Source organism: Pristiophorus japonicus, chromosome 7, assembly GCF_044704955.1.
Source record: "Pristiophorus japonicus isolate sPriJap1 chromosome 7, sPriJap1.hap1, whole genome shotgun sequence".
Lineage (NCBI taxonomy): Eukaryota > Metazoa > Chordata > Chondrichthyes > Pristiophoridae > Pristiophorus > Pristiophorus japonicus.
In genome coordinates this window covers 191190749-191213808 of record NC_091983.1, presented here as the reverse complement: position 1 = coordinate 191213808, position 23060 = coordinate 191190749, and the positions used below count along the sequence as shown (strand labels likewise).

Here is a 23060-nt window from a genome sequence, read left to right as displayed (position 1 = left end):
GGGGAGGAGATGGTGGGTTGGGGGGGGGGAATGAGATGGTGGGTTCGGGGGGGGAATGCGATGGTGGGTTCGGGGGGGGAATGAGATGGTGGGATGGGGGGGGGATGAGATGGTGGGATGGGGGGGGGAATGAGATGGTGGGATGGGGGGGGAAGGAGATGGTGGGATGGGGGGGGGAAGGAGATGGTGGGATGGGGGGGGGAAGGAGATGGTGGGATGGGGGGGGGAAGGAGATGGTGGGATGGGGGGGGGAAGGAGATGGTGGGATGGGGGGGGAAGGAGATGGTGGGATGGGGGGGGAAGGAGATGGTGGGATGGGGAGGGGGAAGGAGATGGTGGGATGGGGGGGGGAAGGAGATGGTGGGATGGGGGGGGGAAGGAGATGGTGGGATGGGGGGGGGGAAGGAGATGGTGGGATGGGGGGGGGGAAGGAGATGGTGGGATGGGGGGGGGGAAGGAGATGGTGGGATGGGGGGGGGAAGGAGATGGTGGGATGGGGGGGGAAGGAGATGGTGGGATGGGGGGGGAAGGAGATGGTGGGATGGGGGGGGGGAAGGAGATGGTGGGATGGGGGGGGGAAGGAGATGGTGGGATGGGGGGGGAAGGAGATGGTGGGATGGGGGGGGGGGAAGGAGATGGTGGGATGGGGGGGGGAAGGAGATGGTGGGATGGGGGGGGGAAGGAGATGGTGGGATGGGGGGGGGAAGGAGATGGTGGGATGGGGGGGGGAAGGAGATGGTGGGATGGGGGGGAAGGAGATGGTGGGATGGGGGGGGGAAGGAGATGGTGGGATGGGGGGGGGAAGGAGATGGTGGGATGGGGGGGGAAGGAGATGGTGGGATGGGGGGGGGAAGGAGATGGTGGGATGGGGGGGGGAAGGAGATGGTGGGATGGAGGGGGGAAGGAGATGGTGGGATGGGGGGGGGGGGAAGGAGATGGTGGGATGGTGGGGGGGGGAAGGAGATGGTGGGATGGGGGGGGGAAGGAGATGGTGGGATGGGGGGGGGAAGGAGATGGTGGGATGGGGGGGGAAGGAGATGGTGGGATGGGGGGGGGAAGGAGATGGTGGGATGGGGGGGGGGAAGGAGATGGTGGGATGGGGGGGGGGAAGGAGATGGTGAGATGGGGGGGGAAGGAGATGGTGGGATGGGGGGGGAAGGAGATGGTGGGATGGGGGGGAAGGAGATGGTGGGATGGGGGGGGGGAGAAGGAGATGGTGGGATGGGGGGGGGGAGAAGGAGATGGTGGGATGGGGGGGGGGAAGGAGATGGTGGGATGGGGGGGGGAAGGAGATGGTGGGATGGGGGGGGGAAGGAGATGGTGGGATGGGGGGGGGGAAGGAGATGGTGGGATGGGGGGGGGAAGGAGATGGTGGGATGGGGGGGGGAAGGAGATGGTGGGATGGGGGGGCGAAGGAGATGGTGGGATGGGGGGGCGAAGGAGATGGTGGGATGGGGGGGCGAAGGAGATGGTGGGATGGGGGGGCGAAGGAGATGGTGGGATGGGGGGGCGAAGGAGATGATGGGGGGGCGAAGGAGATGGTAGGGGGGGAGGAAGGAGATGGTGGCGGGCGGGGGTGAGGAAGGAGGGGTGGGGGTGAGGAAGGAGATGTGGCGGGGGTGAGGAAGGAAGGAGATGGTGGGGGGGGAGGAAGGAGATGGTGGGGGGGGTGAGGAAGGAGATGGTGGGGGGGGAAGAGGAAGGAGATGGTGGGGGGGGGAAAGGAGATTGGGGAGGGGGAAAGTAGAAGGGGCGGGGGGAGGCTGAACGGGCCGGGCCCGAGACTTCGGGCAGGGCCCGTCCCCAGCACCAGATTTACAGGTTGGGTCGGGTCGGGGGGGTGGTGGGAGGGAGGTCGGTTCGGTTCGGGTCGGGGGGAGGGAGGGAGAGGGAGGTCAGGTCGGATCCAGTCTGGGGGGAGGGGGGGCGGAGCGGGAGTCGAATCGGGGTCGGTGTCGGGTCCGGTCCGGAAGCGGCGGGGGGAAGCGGGAGTCGGGTCGGTGTCGGTGTCGGGTCGGTCCGGGGGCGGGGTGGGGGGGGGGGGAGCGGGAGTTGGGTCGGGTCCAGTCCGGGGCGGGGGAGCGGGAGTCAGATCGGTGTCGGGTCCGGTCCGGAGGCGGGAAGCGGGAGTCGAGTCGGGTCGGGAGGAAGCAGGAGCTGGCCGTGGGAGGAGCCTTATTCACGCAGCCCCAGTGAGGCCATTCGGCCAGGGCTAGGGGGCTGCGTGCTTCGGCCCCTCCCACACAGTTTTGGGCGCCTGGAGCTACTGCACATGCGCGCCCACTGTAACGCACATGTGCAGAGGTCCCGGCACTGTTTTCAGTGCAGGGACCTGGCTCCGCCCCCTACAGCTCCTGCTGCGCTGCGCTGAGGGCCAGAGGACCTGCAGGGAGCTGAAGAATCTGGAGGTTTTTTTTAGGCGCACTTTGTGGCGCGAAAAACGGGCGTCCAGGTCGGGACTGTGCCGTTCTAGGCGCGGCTCGAAACTTGGACCCATGGTGTACAGGGTACTACAAAATAAACAAGCAATGTTAAATTTCACTTATCAGACTACAATGCTTTACTAAGCTTTTGTTGAATGCTCAGGTTGTAAAATTTCTCATAGTTTTTGCACACAGTACAAATACGTTACCATGGTTCCAGAAAGAATGAAGGTACATTAAATATATAAAATGAACAGATTTAATATATCTAACTTTTTTTTAAAGGGATATGTTAAGATCTGCAGAGTTTCGGTAGTCTGACACCAAAGCAATTAGCACTTTAATATATAAGCAACTGAAGAGAAAATGAAAAGCAAAAAGGTGTGGAATTTATATTATTACTTGTCAATTAATATTGTGTTTATATATTTTTGATTCAACAGGGGGTTTGTCTACGACAGCAGGAACAATCTACAACTGCGAGGTCTGGTTGTCTTATTGATGTCGAAAGCAGCTGGATCTAGTAAAACAGCAGATCCTCCACTGGAAGGAGACCTGATCAGTGGAATTTACCCCAGGTATGCTTTATTTGGCTACAATTGGTTGCTGCTGATGACTGTCTTTTTAGTTCAAAAAGAAGCTGGATGTATTTTCTTTTTGAGGACGGCACTTCCTCTTGGGTGAGTGAATGTCCCCCCAGCCACTCATAGTAAACTGTTTCTTTAAAGGGATATGTTAAGATCTTCAGAGTTTTGGTATCCTCACTACTAAATTTCCCACATTACAACAGTGACTACACTCCAAAAGTATTTCATTGGCTATGAAGCGCTTTGCGATGTCTGGTGGTCATGAAAGGCGCTATACAAATACAAGTCTTTTTAAATCCAAAGAGAGCGGGGAGAATGTGGAACTTGCTATTGCAAGGAGCAGCTGAGACAAATAGGCTTAGAGGTATTTAATGAGAAGCTAAATAATTAGGGGGGAAAAAAATAGAAGGATACGCTGATAGGATTAGATGAAGAGGGGTGGGAGGAGGCTCGTGTGGAACATAAATACTAGCATGGATCTGTTGGGCCAAATGGTCTGTTTCGGTTCTGTACATGCTACGTAATTCTATGTTTTCTCCTCTTCCCATTTCTTGGGCCTTCCTATGCCGTGCACCATCCTAGCTGAGAGGCTGGCTGGATGGATTCTAGTTCGTTGAAACTGACTGAGGAGGCTTGAGAAAGTGAACTGTGTTACCTGTCAGAGATATTCTCTCCCTCCCTTCCCTGTGGGGATTCCTACCCCTCAGGCCAAATTGCAGAGCTCCCTGTGGTCAACCAGGTAAAGCTGAGCTAACGTCTGACAGGCCTCCACTTAGCACCTCCCAGCGATGGCAGGGTGGAAACTGATTCATGGCATAGAGAATCATGTGGATGAACCTGTATTCTGCCACTCTGTAATGCAGCATTATATCATGCTGTTTTCCTACGACAGACAGACCTGGAGTCAAATTTGGATCTGTAAAAATGATTTTATTATTGGATAGTTTAAACTTTTCTTTCATCCTGTTCTCACCATTGTTTGCACATATGCATTTTCATCAGGAATAGTGATCATGAATGGGGAACCAAGGGGTGATATTCTACCCCTCAGGCCAATTTTAGCGCCCCCTGTGGTCAACCGAGTAAAGCTGAGGTAACTCTGTATACTTAAGACTAAGCCTGGGTTATTTCCGGCTTACTTGGCTCACTTCTGTGTTGTGCATGTCACGATTAAACCAATAAAAACATTTTAGTGCCTTTTAATAGATTTTCATTTCATGATTGCATTGAGGGGAAGTGACATAAGTACATGACGGAGAAAGGAATTGAGAGTAATGTTGATAAGGTGAGATGAAGTCAAGTGGGAGGAGGCTCGTGTGCAGCATAAATACCGGCATAGAGCTGTTGGGCCGAATAGCCAGTTTCTGTGCTGTAATATTCTATGTAATGATGGCTCAGATGGTTACAGTATGGAGTAGTTGGGAGAAGTAGAGATCAAAGGACGTAGAGAAAGAAGGAAGCTGTGTGAGACGTACACAGTGTGAGAGACATACAAAAGAGAGTAGACAAGGGGAAAGAGAGACTGTGTAGATAGTGTGAGAGAGAGAGTTGTGGGCAGAAACTGAAATTGATTAAAATTGATCGAGAGAAAAAATATAAACTATGACAAAATTAGAGTTTGAGTCAGAAGAGGAATAATCTTTAGAAATGTTTAATTTTTATCTGCGAGTAGTGTTACTAAGGTGATTAATTATTCCCCTTAATTTTTCTTAACTTTCAACATATAATTATTTGATTTTTTTAATGATGCATTTTAGTTACATTCGTGTTATATTTAGTTATTTGAAAATGTGAAATATATGGAGATCAATTATAATTGGATAAGATTGCATATTTGGAAAAATCGTCTTGCGTTTAGGATTTGATACTACCATCTCTTTAGCTGTACAGCAGATTTTATGTACAGATATAAAATGCTAATGTAGCATAGATCATTGAAATTGCAGCATAGCAGGAGGTAAAGCTCATCGTGCCTGTGAGAGTTCCACATCAGAGCTACAGTATCTTCTCCAAGCTCATTTCACAACTCTTTCCCTGTAAAAAAAAAAAAAAAATTTTCATGTTTATCTACCTCCATCTTATCTGTTGCAATTGACTCGATAAATCGTTCCAATATCCTGATAAATTCTTTTCATGAAAAAAAATTCCTTCTCACCTCAACCTTTATGCTTTGAAGTACAATCCTGTGTTTATTCCCCCTTGTTATCAATTTATCGATTAGTGTAAATAATCTTTCATATTTATTCTGTCAAATCCTTTTTAATTTTGAACACTTTCTATCAGATCCCATTAAAATTCTCTGCTCCAGTGAACATAGCCCCAGTTTTAATTTAAGTCTGTTATAACTAGAATCATAGAATGGCTACAGCACAGAAGGAAGCCATTTGGCCCGTCGAGCCTGTGCTGGCTCTCTGCAAGAGCACTTCAGCTAGTCCCACACCGCTACCCTTTCCCCGGAGCCCTGCAATGTTTTTCCCTTTAGGTACTTACCCAATTTGCTTTTGAAAGCCACAATTGAATCTACCTTCACCACCTTTCAGGCAGTATATTCCAAATCCTAACCACACACGGCATAAAAAAGATTTTCCTTGTGTCGCCTTTGGTTCTTCTGCCAAACAGTTTAAACTTTGTCTGGTTTTTGACTCTTCCGCCAATGAAACAGTTTCTCTCTATCTACTCTGTCGAGACCCCTCTGATCCCTGATATCATTATAGCTCCAAAATCTTTTGTATAATGGTGTGCCCAAACTGCGCACAAAGGGCCCAAGTTTCCACATGATTTGCACCTGATTTTTAGGAGCAACTGGTGGAGAACGGACTATCTTAGAAATCGCAATTCTCCACATTTTTTTTTCTGCAGTTCTAGTCGGGTAGAACAGTTCCACTTTGGAACAGAATTTTTTCTTCAAAAGGGGGCGTGTCCGGCCACTGACGCCTGATTTGAAAGTTTCCACAGTGAAAACGTACTCCAAACTAAGTTAGAATGGAGCAAGTGAAGATTTTTGTAGAACTGAAAAAACCTGTTCTACACATTAAAAAATCAGGCGCAGGTTACAAATTAGGCGTCCAGAACGAGGTGGGGGGGAGGGGGGGGGGAAGGGAAGTCATTAAATTCTATAATAAATCCTTATTTATACTTATACAAATATTATACAAATAAATCCAACCTGAATAAACATTTATAAGCAAAGAAAAGATTAAATAAACCATCTTCCTACCTGTGCAAAAGTGCTTCAAGCAGGCCTTTCGGGACCGAAGGCTGAACGGGCCGGCCCGAGCCTTCGGGCAGGGCCCGTCCCCAGCACCAGATTTACAGGTAGGTGGCATTGGGTCGGGGAGGTTCGGTTCGGGTGGGGGGGAGGGAGGGAGAGAGAGGGGAGGGAGGGAGGAAGAGAGAGGAGGGGGAGGGGGGGAGAGAGAGGAGGGGGAGGGGGGAGAGAGAGGAGGGGGGGGAGAGAGGAGGGGGAGGGGGGAGAGAGAGGAGGGGGAGGGGGAGAGAGGGAGGGGGGAGAGAGGGAGAGAGAGAGGGGAGGGAGGGAGAGAGAGAGGGGAGGGAGGGAGAGAGAGAGAGAGAGAGAGGAGGGGGAGGGAGGGAGAGAGAGGGGAGGGAGGGAGAGAGAGGGGAGGGAGGGAGAGAGAGGGGAGGGAGGGAGAGAGAGAGGAGGGGGAGGGAGGGAGAGAGAGGGGAGGGAGAGAGAGGAGGGGGGGAGAGAGAGGAGGGGGAGGGGGGGGAGGGAGAGGGGGAGGGGGGGGAGGGAGAGGGGGAGGGGGGGAGAGGGAGAGAGAGAGGGGGGGGATGGAGGGAGAGAGAGAGAGGAGGGGGAGGGAGGGAGAGAGAGAGAGGAGGGGGAGGGAGGGAGAGAGAGAGAGGAGGGGGAGGGAGGGAGAGAGAGAGAGGAGGGGGAGGGAGGGAGAGAGAGGGGAGGGAGAGAGGAGGGGGAGGGAGGGAGAGAGAGGGGAGGGAGAGAGAGGGGGGGGAGGGGGAGGGGGAGGGAGAGATAGGGAGGGAGGGAGGGAGGGGGAGGGAGAGAGAGGGGGGGAGGGAGGGAGAGGGAGGGAGAGAGGGGGGAGGGAGGGAGAGAGAGGAGGGGGAGAGAGAGGAGGGGGAGGGGGAGAGAGAGGAGGGGGAGGGGGGAGAGAGATGAGGGGGAGGGGGGAGAGAGGGGGGAGGGGGGAGAGAGAGGGAGGAGGGGGAGGGAGAGAGAGGAGGGGGAGGGAGGGAGAGAGAGAGAGGAGGGGGAGGGAGGGAGAGAGAGGGGAGGGAGAGAGAGGAGGGGGAGGGAGGGAGAGAGAGGGGAGGGAGAGAGAGGGGAGGGAGAGAGAGGGGGGGGAGGGAGGGAGAGAGGGGGGGGAGGGAGGGAGAGAGGGGGGGGGAGGGAGGGAGAGAGAGAGGAGGGGGAGAGAGGGAGAGAGAGAGAGGAGGGGGAGGGAGAGAGAGGAGATGGGGGGGGAGAGAGAGGAGATGGGGGGGTGAGAGAGGAGGGAGAGGGGGAGGGGGGGAGGGAGAGAGAGAGGAGGGGGAGGGAGAGAGGGGGGGAGGGAGAGAGGGGGGGAGGGAGAGAGGGGGGGGAGGGAGAGAGGGGGGGGGGGGAGGGGCAGGTCAGGTCAGGTCGGATCCAGTCCGGGGGGGAAGCGGGAGTCGGATCGGGTCCAGTCGGGGGAGGAAGCGGGTGCCGGGTCCGGTCCGGAGGCAGGGCGGCGGGGGGGGAGCCTGTGTCGGGTCTGGGCGGGGTGGGGGGGGGAAGCAGGAGCTGGCCGTGGGAGGAGCCTCATTCACGCAGCCCCATTAGGGCCATTGGGCCAGGGCTCGGGGCTGTGTGCTTCGGGCCCCTCCCACACAGTTTCGGGCGCCTGGAGCTACTGCACTTGCGTGCCCACTGTAGCGCGCATGTGCAGAGGTCCCGGCACTGTTTTCAGCGCAGGGACCTGGCTCCGCCCCCCCACAGCTCGTGCTGCGCTGCGCCGAGGGCCAGAGGACCTGCAGGGAGGTGGAGAATAGCGAGGATTTTTTTAGGCATCCAGGTCGGGACTGCGCCGTTCTAGGCGCGTGTGGAAACTTGGGCCCAATATTTCAACTGTGGCTTAACCATTGTCTTGTGAAGATTCACAATCATACCTCTGCTTTTGCAGTCAAAGGCATTAAAACTTCTTCTGGTGTTTTCCACCTGCATCTCCTTTCAAATACAGAAGAAAATTAAAGCATAGAATGAAGGTGCTTTCTGCTCATCATGTCCTTTGAATTCTGAAGTACCTTGATGTAAATTTCTGCAGCAAATTCTATCACCTGGCAATGTAGAATATATGACAAGTTCGCCAATGCAATCTCATAGAATCATAGGATGATTACAGCATAGAAGGAGGCCATTCAGCCAGTCGAGCCTCTGCCAGCTCTCTCATAGAGCACTTCAGCTAATCCCACTCTCCCACCCTTTTCCCTAGCCTTGAAATGTTTTTCCTTCAGGTACTTATCCAATTACCTTTTTGAAAACCACCCTCTCAGGCAGTGCATTCCAAATCCTAACCACTTGCTGCGTAAAAAAGTTTTCTCATGTCACTTTTGGTTCTTCTGCCAAACACCTTAAATAAGTGTCCTCTGGTTCTCGTCCATTCTGCCAATGGGAACAGTTTCTCTCTGACTAACCTGTCTAGACTCCTCATGATTTTGAACACCTCCATCAAATCACTTCTCAACTTTCTCTGCTCGAAGAAGAACAACCCCAACTTTTTTACGCAGCAAGTGGTTAGAATTTGGAATGCACTGCCTGAGAGGGTGGTGAGTATTTAATCTTTTTCTTTTTCTTTTTCTTTCCTTATCAGTAGGTAACCTTTGGCATTGTTGCCAAATTAAGTTAATTTCAGGATTAAGTCATGGCAGGAGAGCCCAGACCCGTGTCATGCTCCTCCTGTTGCTATGTGGGAAGTCAGTGTCCCTGACTGCTATGTGTGCAGGAAGTGCATCCATCTGTAGCTCCTGTCAGACCGCATTGCGGCACTGGAGTTGCGCATGGATTCACTCTGGAGCATCCGCGATGCTGAGGATATCATGAATAGCACGTTTAGTGAGTTGGTCACACCGCAGGTAAAGGTTACTCAGGCAGATAGGGAATGGGTGACCCTCAGGCAGAGCAGTAGAAGGAAGGTAGTGCAGGGGTCCCCTGCGGTCATCCCTCTCCAAAACAGATACACCGCTTTGAGTACTGTTGGGGGAAACGATTCATCAGGGGAAGGCAGCAGCAGCCAAGGTCATGGCACCATGGGTGGCTCTGCTGCACAGGAGGGCAGGAAAAAGAGTGGGAGAGCTATTGTGGAAGGGGGATTCTATTGGAAGGGAAATAGATGGGCGTTTCTGCGGCCGCAATCGAGACCCCAGGATGGCACGTAACCCCACTTTTTAAAAAAGGAGGGAGAGCGAAAACAGGGAATTATGGACCGGTTATCATGACATCGGTAGTGGGGAAAATGTTGAAATCAATTATTAAAGACGTAATAGCAGCACATTTGGAAAGCAGTGACAGGATTGGTCCAAGTCAGCATGGATTTATGAAAGGAAAATCATGCTTGACAAATTTTCTAGAATATTTTGAGGATGTAACTAGTAGAGTTGTCAAGGGAGAACCAGTGGATGTGGTGTATTTGGACTTTCAAAACGCTTTTGACAAGGTCCCACTCAAGAGATTGGTGTGCAAAATTAAAGCACATGGTATTGGGGGTAATGTATTGACGTGGATAGAGACCTGGTTGCAGACAGGAAGCAAAGAGTAGGAATAAACGGGTCCTTTTCAGAATGGCAGGCAGTGACTAGTGGGGTATCGCAAGGTTCAGTGCTGGGACCCCAGCTATTTACAATATACATTAATGATTTGGACGAAGGAATTGAATGTAATATCTCCAAGTTTGCAGATGACACTAAGCTCGGTGGCAGTGTGAGCTGTGAGGAGGTTGCTAAGAGGCTGCAGGGTGACTTGGACAGGTTAGGTGAGTGGGCAAATGCATGGCAGATGCATTAATGTAGATAAATGTGAGGTTATCCACATTGGTGGCAAAAACAGTGAGGTAGAATATTATCTGAATGGTGACAGATTAGGAAAAGGGGAGGTGCAATGAGATCTGGGTGTCATGGTACATCAGTCATTAAAAGTTGGCATGCAGGTACAGCAAGCAGTGAAGAAGGCAAATGCCATGTTGACCTTCATAGCGAGAGGATTTGAGTATAGGAGCAGGGAGGTTTTACTGCAGTTTTACAGGACCTTAGTGAGGCAACACCTTGAATATTGTGTACAGTTTTGGTCTCCTAATCTATGGAAGATCATTCTTGCTATTGAGGGAGTGCAGCAAAGGTTCATCAGACTGATCCCGGGATGGCAGGACTGACATATGAAGAAAGACTGGATTGACTAGGCTTATATTCACTGGAATTTAGAAGGATGAGAGGGGATCTCATAGAAACAGATAAAATTCTGACGGGATTGGACAGGTTAGATGCAGGAGGAATGTTCTAGTTGTTGGGGAAGTCCAGAACCAGGTGTCACAGTGTTAAGGATAAGGGGTAAGCCATTTAGGACCGAGATGAGGAGAAACTTCTTCACTCAGAGAATTGTGAACCTGTGAAATTCTCTACCACAGAAAGTTGTTGAGGCCAGTTCGTTAGATATATTCAAAAGGGAGTTAGATGTGGCCCTTAGGGCTAAAGGGATCAAAGGGTATGGAGAGAAAGCAGGAATGGGGTACTGAAGTTGCATGATCAGCCATGATCATATTGAATGGGTGGTGCAGGCTCGAAGGGCCGAATGTCCTACTCCTGCACCTATTTTCTATGTTTCTCCAGTCGTTCCACGTAACTGAAGTCCCTCATCCCTAGAATCATTCTTCTAAATCTTTTCTGCACCCTCTCTAAGGCCTTCATATCCTCCCTAAAGTGGATTGGGAAAATTTTAAAAACCAGCAAATAACGACCGGAAAATAATAGAGAGGAAAGATAGATTATGCAAGTAAACTAGCATGAAATATAAAAACAGATAGTAAGAGTTCCTACACGTACATAAAACGGAAAAGAGGGGCTAAAGTAAATGTTGGTCCCTTAGAGCATGAGACTGGGGAATTAATAATGGGGAACAGGGAAATGGTAGAGACTTTGAACAAATATTTTGTATTGGTCTTCACAGTAGAAGACACTAAAAACATCCCAATAATTGATAATCAAGGGGCTATAGGGAGGGAGGAACTTAATACAATCGCTATCACTAAAGAAGTAGTACTCAGTAAAGTAATGGGACTAAAGGCGGACTGATCCCCTGGACCTGATTGCCTGCATCCTAGGGTGTTAAGAGAAGTGGCTGCAGAAATAGTGGACGGTTGTAATCTGTCAAAATTCCCTGGATTCTGGGGAGGTCCCAGCGGATTGGAAAACCGCAAATGTAACGCCCCTATTTAAAAAAGGAGGCAGACAGAAAGCAGGAAACTATAGACCAGTTAGTCTAACATCTGTCGGTGGGAAAATGCTGGAGTCCATTATTAAGGAAGCAATAGCAGGACATTTGGAAAAACATGATTCAATCAAGCAGAGTCAACATGGTTTTATGAAAGGGAAATCTTGTTTGACAAATTTGCTGGAGTTCTTTGAGGATGTAACGAGAGGGTGGATAAGGGGGAACCAGTGGATGTGGTGTATTTGGACTTCCAGAAGGCATTTGATAAGGCACCACATAAAAGGTTACTGCACAAGATAAAAGTTCACGGCGTTGGCGGAAATATATTACCATGGATAGAGGATTCGCTATCTAACAGAAAACATAGAGTCGGGATAAATGAGTCATTTTCCGGTTGGCAAACAGTAACTAGTAGGGTGCCGCAGGAATCGGTGCTGGGACCTCAACTATTTCCAATCAATGTTAATGATTTGGATGAAGGGACCGATGTAATGTAGTCAAGTTTGCTGTGGATACAAAGATGAGTGGGAAAGCAAATTGTGAGGAGGACACAAGAAATCTGCATAAGAACTAGGAACAGGATTAGGCCATACGGTACCTCAAGCCTGCTCCGCCATTCAATAAAACCATGGCTGATCTGATCATGGACTCAGCTCCACTTCCCCGCCTGCTCCCCATAACCCCTTATCCCCTTATCGCCCAAGAAACTGTCTATTTCTTAAATTTATTCAATGTCTCAGCTTCCACAGCTTACTGAGGCAGCAAATTCCACAGTTTTACAAATCTCTGAGAGAAGAAATTCCTCATCTGTTTTAAATGAGCGGCCCCTTATTCTAAGATCATGCGCTCTAGTTCTAGTCTCCCTCATCAGTGGAAACATCCCCTCTGCATCCATCTTGTCAAGCCTCCTCATAATCTTATACGTTTTAATAAGATCACCTCTCATTCTTCTGAACTCCAATGAGTAGAGACCCAACATACTCAACCTTTCCTCATAAGTCAAACCCCTCATCCCCGGAATCAACCGAGTGAATCTTCTCTGAACTGCCTCCAAAGCAAGTATATCCTTTCGTAAATATGGAAACCAAAACTACACACACTATTCCAGGTGTGGCCTCACCAATACCTTGTATAGCTGTAACCTGCTTTTATACTCCAGCCCCTTTGCAATAAGGCCAAGATGCCATTGGCCTTCCTGATCACTTGCTGTACCTGTGTACTATCCTTTTGTGTTTCATGCGCAAGTATCCCCAGGTCCCGCTGTACTGCGACACTTTGCAATCTTTCTCCATTTAAATAATAACTTGCTCTTTGATTTTTTTCTGCCCAAGTGACCTCACACTTTTCAACATTATGCTCCATCTGCCAAATTTTTGCCCACTCACTTAGCCTGTCTATGTCCTTTTGCAGATTTTTTGTGTCCTCCTCACACATTGCTTTTCCTCCCATCTTTGTATTGTCAGCAAACTTGGCTACGTTGCACTCAGTCCCTTCTTCCAAGTTGTTAATATAGATTGAAAATAGTTGGGGTCCCAGCACTGATCCCTGCGGCACCCCATTAGTTACTGGTTGCCAACCAGAGAATGAACCATTTATCCCGACTCTCTGTTTTCTGTTTGTTAGCCAATCCTCTCTCCATGCTAATATATTACCCCCAACCCTGTGAACTTTTATCTTGTACAGTAACCTTTTATGTGGCATCTTGTCAAATGCCTTCTGGAAGTCCAAATACACCACATCCACTGGTTCCCCTTTATCCACCCTGCTCGTTACATCCTCAAAGAACTCCAGCAAATTTGTCAAATATGACTTTCCCTTCATAAATCCATGCTGACTCTACCTGACCGAATTTTGCTTATCCAAATGTCCTGCTACTACTACTTTAATAATGGATTCCCAACATTTTCCCAACCATAGATGTTAGGCTAACTGGTCTATCGTTTCCTGCTTTTTGTCTGCCTCCTTTTTTAAATAGGGGCGTTACATTTGCAGTTTTCCAATCTGCTGGGACCTCCCCAGAGTCCAGGGAATTTTGGTAAATTACAACCAATGCATCCACTATCCCTGCCGCTACTTCTCTTAAGACCCGAGGGTGCAAGCCATCAGGTCCAGGGGATTTAGTCCCATTATCTTACTGAGTACCACCTCCTTAGTGATTGTGATTGTTCCTCCACCCCCATAGCCCCTTGACTATCCACAGTTGGAATATTGTTAGTGTCCTCTACCGTAAAGACTAATACAAAATATTTGTTCAGATTTTCTGCTATCTCCATGTTCCCCATTACTAGTTCCTGGTCTCGTCCTCCAAGGGGCCAACATTTACCTTAGCTATAGAAACTCTTGCTATCTGCTTTTATATTTTGAGCTAGTTTACTTTCATAGGGGCCCAAGTTTTGGGTGGAGTTGCTCCTATTTTTTTGGAGCAAATAGTTTAGTTTGGAGTATCTTAGAAATCGCAATTTTCAGCATTTAGTTTGCTCCAGTTCTAGTGAGTTAGTTTAGTTTCGTTTTAGTACAGTTTTCTTTTCAAAAGGGGGCGTTACCAGCCACTTATGTGCCTGTTTTGCAAGTTTAGGCAGTGAAAGATTACTCCAAACTAAATTAGAACGGAGTAAGTGTCGACTTTTGTACGCTCAGAAAAACCTTGCGTACACTTTAGAATTGGGCGCAGGTAGCCAGAGATGGGGGGAGGGAAGTGAGGGGATTTTCCAAAGCATTAAACACTTCACTTTTACCAATAAAGAACCATCATCAATAATAAATTATCAATAAATCAATAAATCAATCAAAAAATCAATTAAAAATTTCTACTCACCTACTACAGCACCGTTAGGGAACCACCGGGAGCCCTCCAACAGCCTGCCGAAGAGCTGGTCGGGCAGGCTCCACTGCCGAGGAGGTGTTCAGGCATGGTCCGCCACTGGGGAGGAGTTCGGGCGGGCCCCCACCACTGGGGAGGAGTTCGTGCGTGGCCCGCCACTGGGGAGGAGTTCGGGCGGGCCCCACCGCCGAAGAGATGCTGGTCAGGCGGCCCCCGCCACTGGGGAGGAGTTCGGGCGGGCCCCCACCACTGGGGAGGAGTTCGGGCGGGCCCCCACCACTGGGGAGGAGTTCGGGCGGGCCCCCACCACTGGGGAGGAGTTCGGGCGGGCCCCCACCACTGGGGAGGAGTTCGGGCGGGCCCCCACCACTGGGGAGGAGTTCGGGCGGGCCCCCACCACTGGGGAGGAGTTCGGGCGGGCCCCCACCACTGGGGAGGAGTTCGGGCGGGCCCCCACCACTGGGGAGGAGTTCGGGCGGGCCCCCACCACTGGGGAGGAGTTCGGGCGGGCCCCCACCACTGGGGAGGAGTTCGGGCGGGCCCCCAGCACTGGGGAGGAGTTCGGGCGGGCCCCCAGCACTGGGGAGGAGTTCGGGCGGGCCCCCACCACTGGGGAGGAGTTCGGGCGGGCCCCCACCACTGGGGAGGAGTTCGGGCGGGCCCCCACCACTGGGGAGGAGTTCGGGCGGGCCCCCACCACTGGGGAGGAGTTCGGGCGGGCCTCCACCACTGGGGAGGAGTTCGGGCGGGCCCCCACCACTGGGGAGGAGTTCGGGCGGGCCCCCACCACTGGGGAGGAGTTCGGGCGGGCCCCCACCACTGGGGAGGAGTTCGGGCGGGCCCCCACCACTGGGGAGGAGTTCGGGCGGGCCCCCACCACTGGGGAGGAGTTCGGGCGGGCCCCCACCACTGGGGAGGAGTTCGGGCGGGCCCCCACCACTGGGGAGGAGTTCGGGCGGGCCCCCACCACTGGGGAGGAGTTCGGGCGGGCCCCCACCACTGGGGAGGAGTTCGGGCGGGCCCCACCGCCGAAGAGATGCTGGTCAGATGGGCCCCGCCACTGGGGAGGAGTTCGGGCGGGCCCCCACCACTGGGGAGGAGTTCGGGCGGGCCCCCACCACTGGGGAGAAGTTCGGGCGGGCCCCCACCACTGGGGAGGAGTTCGGGCGGGCCCCCACCACTGGGGAGGAGTTCGGGCGGGCCCCCACCACTGGGGAGGAGTTCGGGCGGGCCCCACCGCCGAAGAGATGCTGGTCAGATGGGCCCCGCCACTGGGGAGGAGTTCGGGCGGGACCCCACCACTGGGGAGTAGTTCGTGCGTGGCCCACCACTGGGGAGTAGTTCGGGGCGGGCCCCCACCACTGGGGAGTAGTTCGGGCGGGCCCCGCCGACGAAGTGGTGCTTGTCGTGCAGGGCCCGTCACCGGGGAGCTGCTCGTTGGGTGGGCCCATCCGCAGAGGAGGTAAGGGCAGTGGCGGTGAGGCAGGCAGGTCACTCGGTGCAGGATAAGGTCATTGAACATCGCGACGTCCCTTCGGCCAGGGAAAGGGTCGGCTGGAGACGGGATGCGCTGGGAGGACCAGGTGCTACTGCGCACACGCGCAGACTCCACTGCGTACGCGCTCTTTTCGGTGCAGGGCTGCTTGTGCTGAGCTGCGCCGACTGCTAACCAGGCCTGCTGAATACTGAGAATTGTGAGGTAAGTTTTAGGCGCGCTTTTAATTCTACAAAATAGGCGGGCATCTCGGAGGTGCACCGTTCTGCGGGACAGCCGAAACTTGGGCCCATTGTCTCTTGTCCCTTTCTTAATCATTGTTTTAGTCGTTCTTTGCTGGTTTTTTAAAGCTTCCCAGTCTTCTGTCCTCCCACTAGTTTTGGCCACTTTGTATGCCCTTGTTTTTAATTGGATACCGTCCTTTATTTCTTTAGTTAGCCACGGATGGCTATCTTTTCTATTATACCCTTTCCTCCTCACTGGAATATTTTTTTTTTGAGGGTTGTGAAATATCTCCTTAAATGTACACCACTGTTCATCAACTGTCCTGCACTTTAATCTATTTTTCCAGTCCACTTTAGCCAACTCTGCCCTCATACCTTCATAGTCTCCTTTATTTAAGCTTAGTACACTGGTTAGAGATCCAACTTTCTCACCCTCCATCTGAATTTGAAATTCAATCATGCTGTGATCACTCATTCCGAGGGGATCCTTTACTAGGAGATTGTTTATTAATCCTGTCTCATTACACAGGACCAGATCTAAGATAGCCTGCCCCCTGGTTGGTTCCGTTACATACTGCTCAAGGAACCCGTCCCTTATGCACTCTATGCAGTCCTCCTCAAGGCTACCCTGACCAATTTGATTTGTCCAATCAATATGGAGGTTAAAATCACCCATGATTATTGCTGTTCCCTTTTTACAAGCCCCCACTATTTCCTGGTTTATGCTCCAACCAACAGAGTTGCTACTGTAGGGAGCCTATAGACTACGCCCACCAGTGACTTTTTCCCCTTATTGTTCCTTATCTCCACCCAAACTGTTTCAACACCCTTATCATTTGAGCCAATATTGTTTCTTACTGTTGCAGTGATTCCATTCTTTATCAATAGAGCTACCTCATCTCCTTTTCCTTTCTGTCTGTCCTTCCAGATTGTCAAGTACCCCTAAAGGATATAGACAGGTTAAGTGAGTGGCAAAAAATTTGGCAGATGGAGTATAATGTGGGAAAATGTGAGGTTATCCATTTTGGCAGAAAAAATACAAAAGCAAATTATAATTTAAATTAAGAAAAATTGCAGAGTACTGCAGTACAGAGGGACCTGGGGGTCCTTGTGAATGAAACACAAAAGGTACAGCAAGTAATCAGGAAGGCAAATGGAATGTTGGCCTTTATTGCAAGCGGGATAGAGTATAAAAGCAGAGAAATCCTGCTATACCTGCACAGGGTATTGGTGAGGTCACACCTAGAGTACTACATACAGTTTTGGTCTCTGTATTTAAGGAACGGTATACTTGTGTTGGAGGCTGTTCAGAGAAGGTTCACTAGGTTGATTCCGGAGATGAGGGGGTTAACTTATGAAGATAGGTTGAGTAGGTTGGGCCTATACTCATTGGAGTTCAGAAGAATGGGAGGTGATCTTATCGAAACATGTGGGTGGGCTTGACAAGGTGGATGCAGAGAGGATATTTCCACTCATAGGGGAAACTTAAACTCGGGGGCATAGTCTCAGAATAAGGGGCCGCCCATTTAAAACGGAGATGAGGAGGAATTTCTTCTCTCAGAAGGTTGTAAATCTATGGGATTCTCTGCCCCAGAGAGCTGTGGAGGCTGGATCATTGAATATATTTACGGCGGAGATAGACAGATTTTTGAGCGATAAGGGAGTAAAGGGTTATGGGGAGCGGGCAGGGAAGTGGAGCTGAGTCCATGGTCAGATCAGCCATGATCTTATTGAATGGCGGAGCAGGCTCGAAGGGCCAAATGGCCTACTCCTGCTCCTATTTCTTATGTTCCCCAAGGCCTTCACATCCTTCCTAAAGTCCGGTGCCCAGAATTGGACACAATATTGCAGTTGAGATCGGACCAGTGTCTCAGTAAAAGATTAAAATAATGAAAACCATGCTAATCTGATGATTTTTGTTGAGAAACACTGTGCATTTGCAAGTCATTATTCCATCAGTCACCAGCTACTGTTCAGTAGTTTACAATAACAGTTGTCACTTAATACCGAGCTGCTTTACTTGACTTCTCAGCTGGCCAGGTGATAATCCTAGGTGTTAAGTGGCAACTAAGTGTTCTGCACCAGGCAGCCAATATGTCATACAATAATTCTTGGTGTTCTAATTCTGAATGGTGTCAAATGATACCAATTTGTAATTTACATTGATCAGTGAATCATTTATTCCCATACATTTCACTCTTTATCTGCTAAACTGGACTCAAAGCTTCTACAAAGCCAGTTGATTGAGAAGCAGAGTGCAATGGGGTTAGAAAATACCCACGCATTTCAGATGAAGGGCTAGATTTACGCCGACTTTGTGACCAGGTTTTCGCCACGATTTGACTCTCCACGGTGGAAACCCAGTCGGCGGAATCCTCGGGTACCTCTTTGCGGCGGTGCTTTCAAGTACCACTGGGGAGAGGTGCACTGACGTGAAATGACGTGCAACGTTGTACTTTCGGCTCTCTCCACCACGCCCAGAATACTGACAGGTTCCCTGCCAGCAGCAGTAAGTATGAAGTCCTGCAAAAAGGTAAGTAAAATTTTTTATTTTAAAATTATTTTTCAGCAGCTTAGATAAGGGTTTTCTGAATGTTTTTTGCAATTTTTTTTTTTGTGTTTTTCCCCTCTCCCAAGGCCTCTCGTAGCGCTACCGGCCTCGGACTAAAGTTGCCAAAACTCGCGATTTGCGTTGCGAATCCTCGTGCAACGCCAACTTTACCAGACGCTAAGGACGAAAGTTAGGCCTAAAAACGGTAGCGCAGTGAAAACGGAAATTTTGGCGTAAAACTACAGTTTTTGCCGAAAACCGAAAATCCAGCCCGAAGGTGTGAAATGCAAGGGGAATTAATGAGCTGAGTATTTCTGGGGGAATACAAGCATTAGAAGACTGGTGTCAGTTGACGCTATTTAGAGTCAGAACATCATTATTGTTATTGGTACATCGGGCATTGATTCCAGTACAATTGCAATGGCAGAACTATTTCGGAATGAAAAGACAGAAGAAATTCCGAAGTGGGGATTAAATTCTGCAGCAGTGAAATCTGGAACACTGGTTACATTTGTAGCCAGGACAGAGAGCAGCAGAATTTTTTCTTCCACAGAAGATTGTGAGACTGTGGAATGTGTGACTGTACATGACTGGAGTTAGTGATTGAAGCAGAGGCCATCACGAAGGAAGACACAAATAACCTTCCGAAGGTACTTGGGGACAGTGGGTCTAGTGAGAAGGAGGAACTGAAGGATATCCTTATTAGGCGGGAAATTGATGGCATTGAAGTCCGAATAATCCCCGGGACCTGATAGTCTGCATCCCAGACTACTTAAGGAAGTGGTCCTAGAAATAGTGGATGCATTGGTGATCATTTTCCAACAGTCTATCGACTCTGGATCAGTTCCTATGGACTGGAGGGTAGCTAATGTAACACCACTTTTTAAAAAAGGAGGGAGAGAGAAAACGGTTAGCCTGATATCAGTAGTGGGGAAAATGTTGGAATTAATCATTAAGGATGAAATAACCGCGCATTTGGAAAGCACTGACAAGATCGGACCAAGTCAGCATGGATTTATGAAAGGGAAATCATGCTTGACGAATCTTCTGGAATTTTTTGAGGATGTAACTAGCAGAGTGGACAAGGGAGAACCAGTGGATGTGATGTATTTGGACTTTCAAAAGGCTTTTGACAAGGTCCCGCACAAGAGACGGGTGTGCAAAATCAAAGCACATGGTATTGGGGGTAATATACTGACGTGCATAGGGAACTGGTTGGCAGACAGGAAGCAGAAAGTCGGTATAAACTGGTCCTTTTCAGAATGGCAGGCAGTGACTAGTGGAGTGCCACAGGGCTCAGTGCTGGGACCCCAGCTCTTTACAATGTACATTAATGATTTAGATGAAGGAATAGAGTGTAATATCTTCAAGTTTGCGGATGACACTAAACTGGGTGGCAGTGTGAGCTGTGAGGAGGACGCTAAGAGGCTGCAGGGTGACTTGGACAGATTAGGTGAGTGGGCAAATACATGGCAGATGCAGTACAATGTGGATAAATGTGAGGTTATCCACTTTGGGGGCAAAAACACGAAGGCAGAATATTATCTGAATGGCGGCAGACTAGGAAAAGGGAGGTGCAACGAGACCTGGGTGTCATGGTTTAACAGTCACTGAAAGTGGGCATGCAGGTACAGCAGGCGGTAAAGAAGACAAATGGTATGTTGGCCTTCATAGATAGGTGATTTGAATATAGAAGCAGGGAGGTCTTAGTGAGGCTTCACCTGAAATATTGTGTTCAGTTTTGGTCTCCTAATCTGAGGAAGGACGTTCTTGCTATTGAGGGAGTGCAGCGAAGGTTCATCAGACTGATTCCAGGGATGGCTGGGCTGTCATATGAGGAGAGACTGGATCAACTGGGCCTTTATTCACTGGAGTTTGGAAGGATGAGAGAGGATCTCATAGAAACGTATACGATTCTGAAGGGACTGGACAGGATAGATGCGGGATGAATATTCCCGATGTTGGGGAAGTCCAGAACCAGGGGGTATAGTCTTAGGATAAGGGGTAGGCCATTTAGGACTAAGTTGAGGAGAAACTTCTTCACTCAGATTGTTGTTAACCTGTGGACTTCCCTGCCGCAGAGAGTTGTTGATGCCAGCTCACTGGATATATTCAAGAGGGAGTTAGATATGGCCCTTACGTTTAAGCTGATCAAGGGGTATGGAGAGAAAGCAGAAAGGGGTACTGAAGGAATGATCAGCCATGATCTTATTGAATGGCGGTGCAGGCTCGAAGGGCCGAATGGCTTACTCCTGCACCTATTTTCTATGTTTCTATGTCAACTTTAAGAATAAGTTAGATATGTGATTGAAGGAAAGGCGAATAAAGGGATATGAGATTCGGACAACTGTTAGTCTAAAGGATGAAGACCAATACGGAATGGTGAGCCGAACAGGCTGTAATTTTAATCTAATTCTATCTTTTTTTTTTAAAAAGAGTGCAGGACTGGGCAGAATGATGGGTTTGACAACTGTTTTTTCCCTCTCTGGCATCTTTGTTGTAATTGAACGCAAACTGCAGCTGTATGAAGCCAGAGGAAGGGAGCAAAAATATAATTTTAAAAAATGTAATAATTCACAGGATGTGGGCGTTGCTGGCATTTAGTTCTAGAGCACAAGTCTTCAGCATGACAGCTGGGATGTTTTCAGGGCCCATAGCCTTTGCAGTATCCAGTGCGCTCAGCCGTTTCTTGATATCACGTGGAATGAATTGAATTGGCTGAAAGTATGCGATGGTGTCACGAAAGTCCGGAACGGAAGCAGAGCAGACTGTGGCAACTACTGGGGAATATCGCTTCTGTCCATCGCTGAGAAGATTATCGCCCGCATGGTATTGAACAGACTCATAGCTAGTGTCTCAGAAGTAAATCTTCCAGAAACACAATGTGACTTTCGACCTGGTCGGAGCACAGCAGACATGATCTTTGCACTCAGACAAGTGCAGGAGAAGTGCATGGAGCAGATCATGGACCTGTACGCTGTATTTATTGACCTCACCAAGGCCTTTGATACTGTCAACAGAGCAGTGCTGTGGTCAATCTTGACGAAACTTGGGTGCCCAAGGAAGTTTGTCCACATCATCGAGCTGTTTCATGACAGGAAGTGCTCAGACAGCACAACCACAGCCTCATTTGCCATCTCAAATGGGGTGAAACGAGGTTGTGTACTCACTCCAGTTCTGTTCAACCTATTCTTTACCTGCTTCTTGAACTATGCCATAAAAGACTTGGAGTTTGGGGTCTACCTGAAATATCGATTAGATGGTTCACTGTTTGACCTCCGTCGCCTTGCTGCAAGGACCAAAGTACGGAAACGACTCATCCTCGAGGCACTCTTTGCTGACAACTGTGCCTTTATGGCACACAAGGAGAGTGACCTACAATTCATACTCAGCAAATTTGCTGAGGCAACAGAATTGTTTGGCCTTAGTAAAACTGAGGTTCTCTATCAGCCTGCCCCTGGCACCACAGCACCTGCTCCCACAATCTCCATCAGCAGTATACAACTAAAGTCAGTGGACAGCTTCAAGTACCTTGGCAGCACCATATCAAGTGATGGGTCCTTGGACAAGGAGATTGATGCAAGGATCTGTAAAGCCAGCCAGGCACTTGGTCGCTTGCACACGAAGGTGTTGAGTCACCACCACATCCGACTGTCAACTAAACTGTCGGTGTATAGAGCAGTTGCTCTCTCATCTCTCCTTTATGGATGTGAGACCCGGACACCCTACAGGCGTCACATCAAAAAGTTGGAAGCTTTCCATATGCGCAGTCTCCGCTCTATACTCCACATACGCTGGCAAGACCGGGTGTCAAACTTTGAGGTTCTGGAGAGAGCACAATCAACTAGCATCGAGGTGATGATCATGTGAGCCCAGTTCTGGTGGGCTGGACATGTCATCTGCATGGATGAGTCAAGAATCCCTCGTCAGCTTCTTCATGGCGAGCTCTGTGAAGGTCGAAGACACCAGGGGCGCCCCCGCAAGCGCTACAAAGATTGCATCAAGGCTAACCTCCAGTACTGTGGCATCCGACCAAAGGACCTCGAGAATACAGCAGCTAATAAAATCCAATGGCGAACCCTCACGAGGACTGCCTGCCAGACCTTCGAAGAAAGCCGATGTCAACGCCTGCGGGACACTAGAGATAGACGACATCAGGTGGCAGCACTGTCAGCATCAGGCACATCGAACTTCCCTTGTCCGAAGTGCAAGAGACTATGTGCATCCAGAATTGGCCTATACAGCCACTTGAAGACACATGCCATTGATGATTAGCACATTAACGTCTTTGTTGGATACGACAGACTACCAAGATGTGATGGTGGGACCTCAGGAGGAGGTCGAGGTGGATCATCAACTTGGCACTTCTGGTTGAGAACGTTTCAGCCTTGTCTTTTGCACTCGTGTGCTCGGTTGCGCCATCATTGAGGATGGGGATATGCAGGTTCCTCCTCCCGTTAATGGTTTAATTGTCCACCACCATTCACGACTGGATGTGGCAAGACTGCAGAGCTTTGATCTGATCCATTGGTTG

General features: G+C 50.0%; 1 protein-coding gene across 5 annotated transcripts in view; it reads left to right on the top strand.

Annotated features, from left to right (window-relative positions):
• pdss2 (prenyl (decaprenyl) diphosphate synthase, subunit 2) overlaps positions 1 to 23060 on the top strand; it is a 376986-nt gene that overhangs the window by 144585 nt on the left and 209341 nt on the right. For all 5 annotated transcript variants that reach the window (XM_070885631.1, XM_070885629.1, XM_070885630.1 and 2 more), the window contains exon 3: positions 2867 to 3001. In XM_070885631.1, the coding sequence (XP_070741732.1) occupies positions 2867 to 3001 (135 nt within the window). The remainder of the gene's footprint in view (positions 1 to 2866; positions 3002 to 23060) is intronic.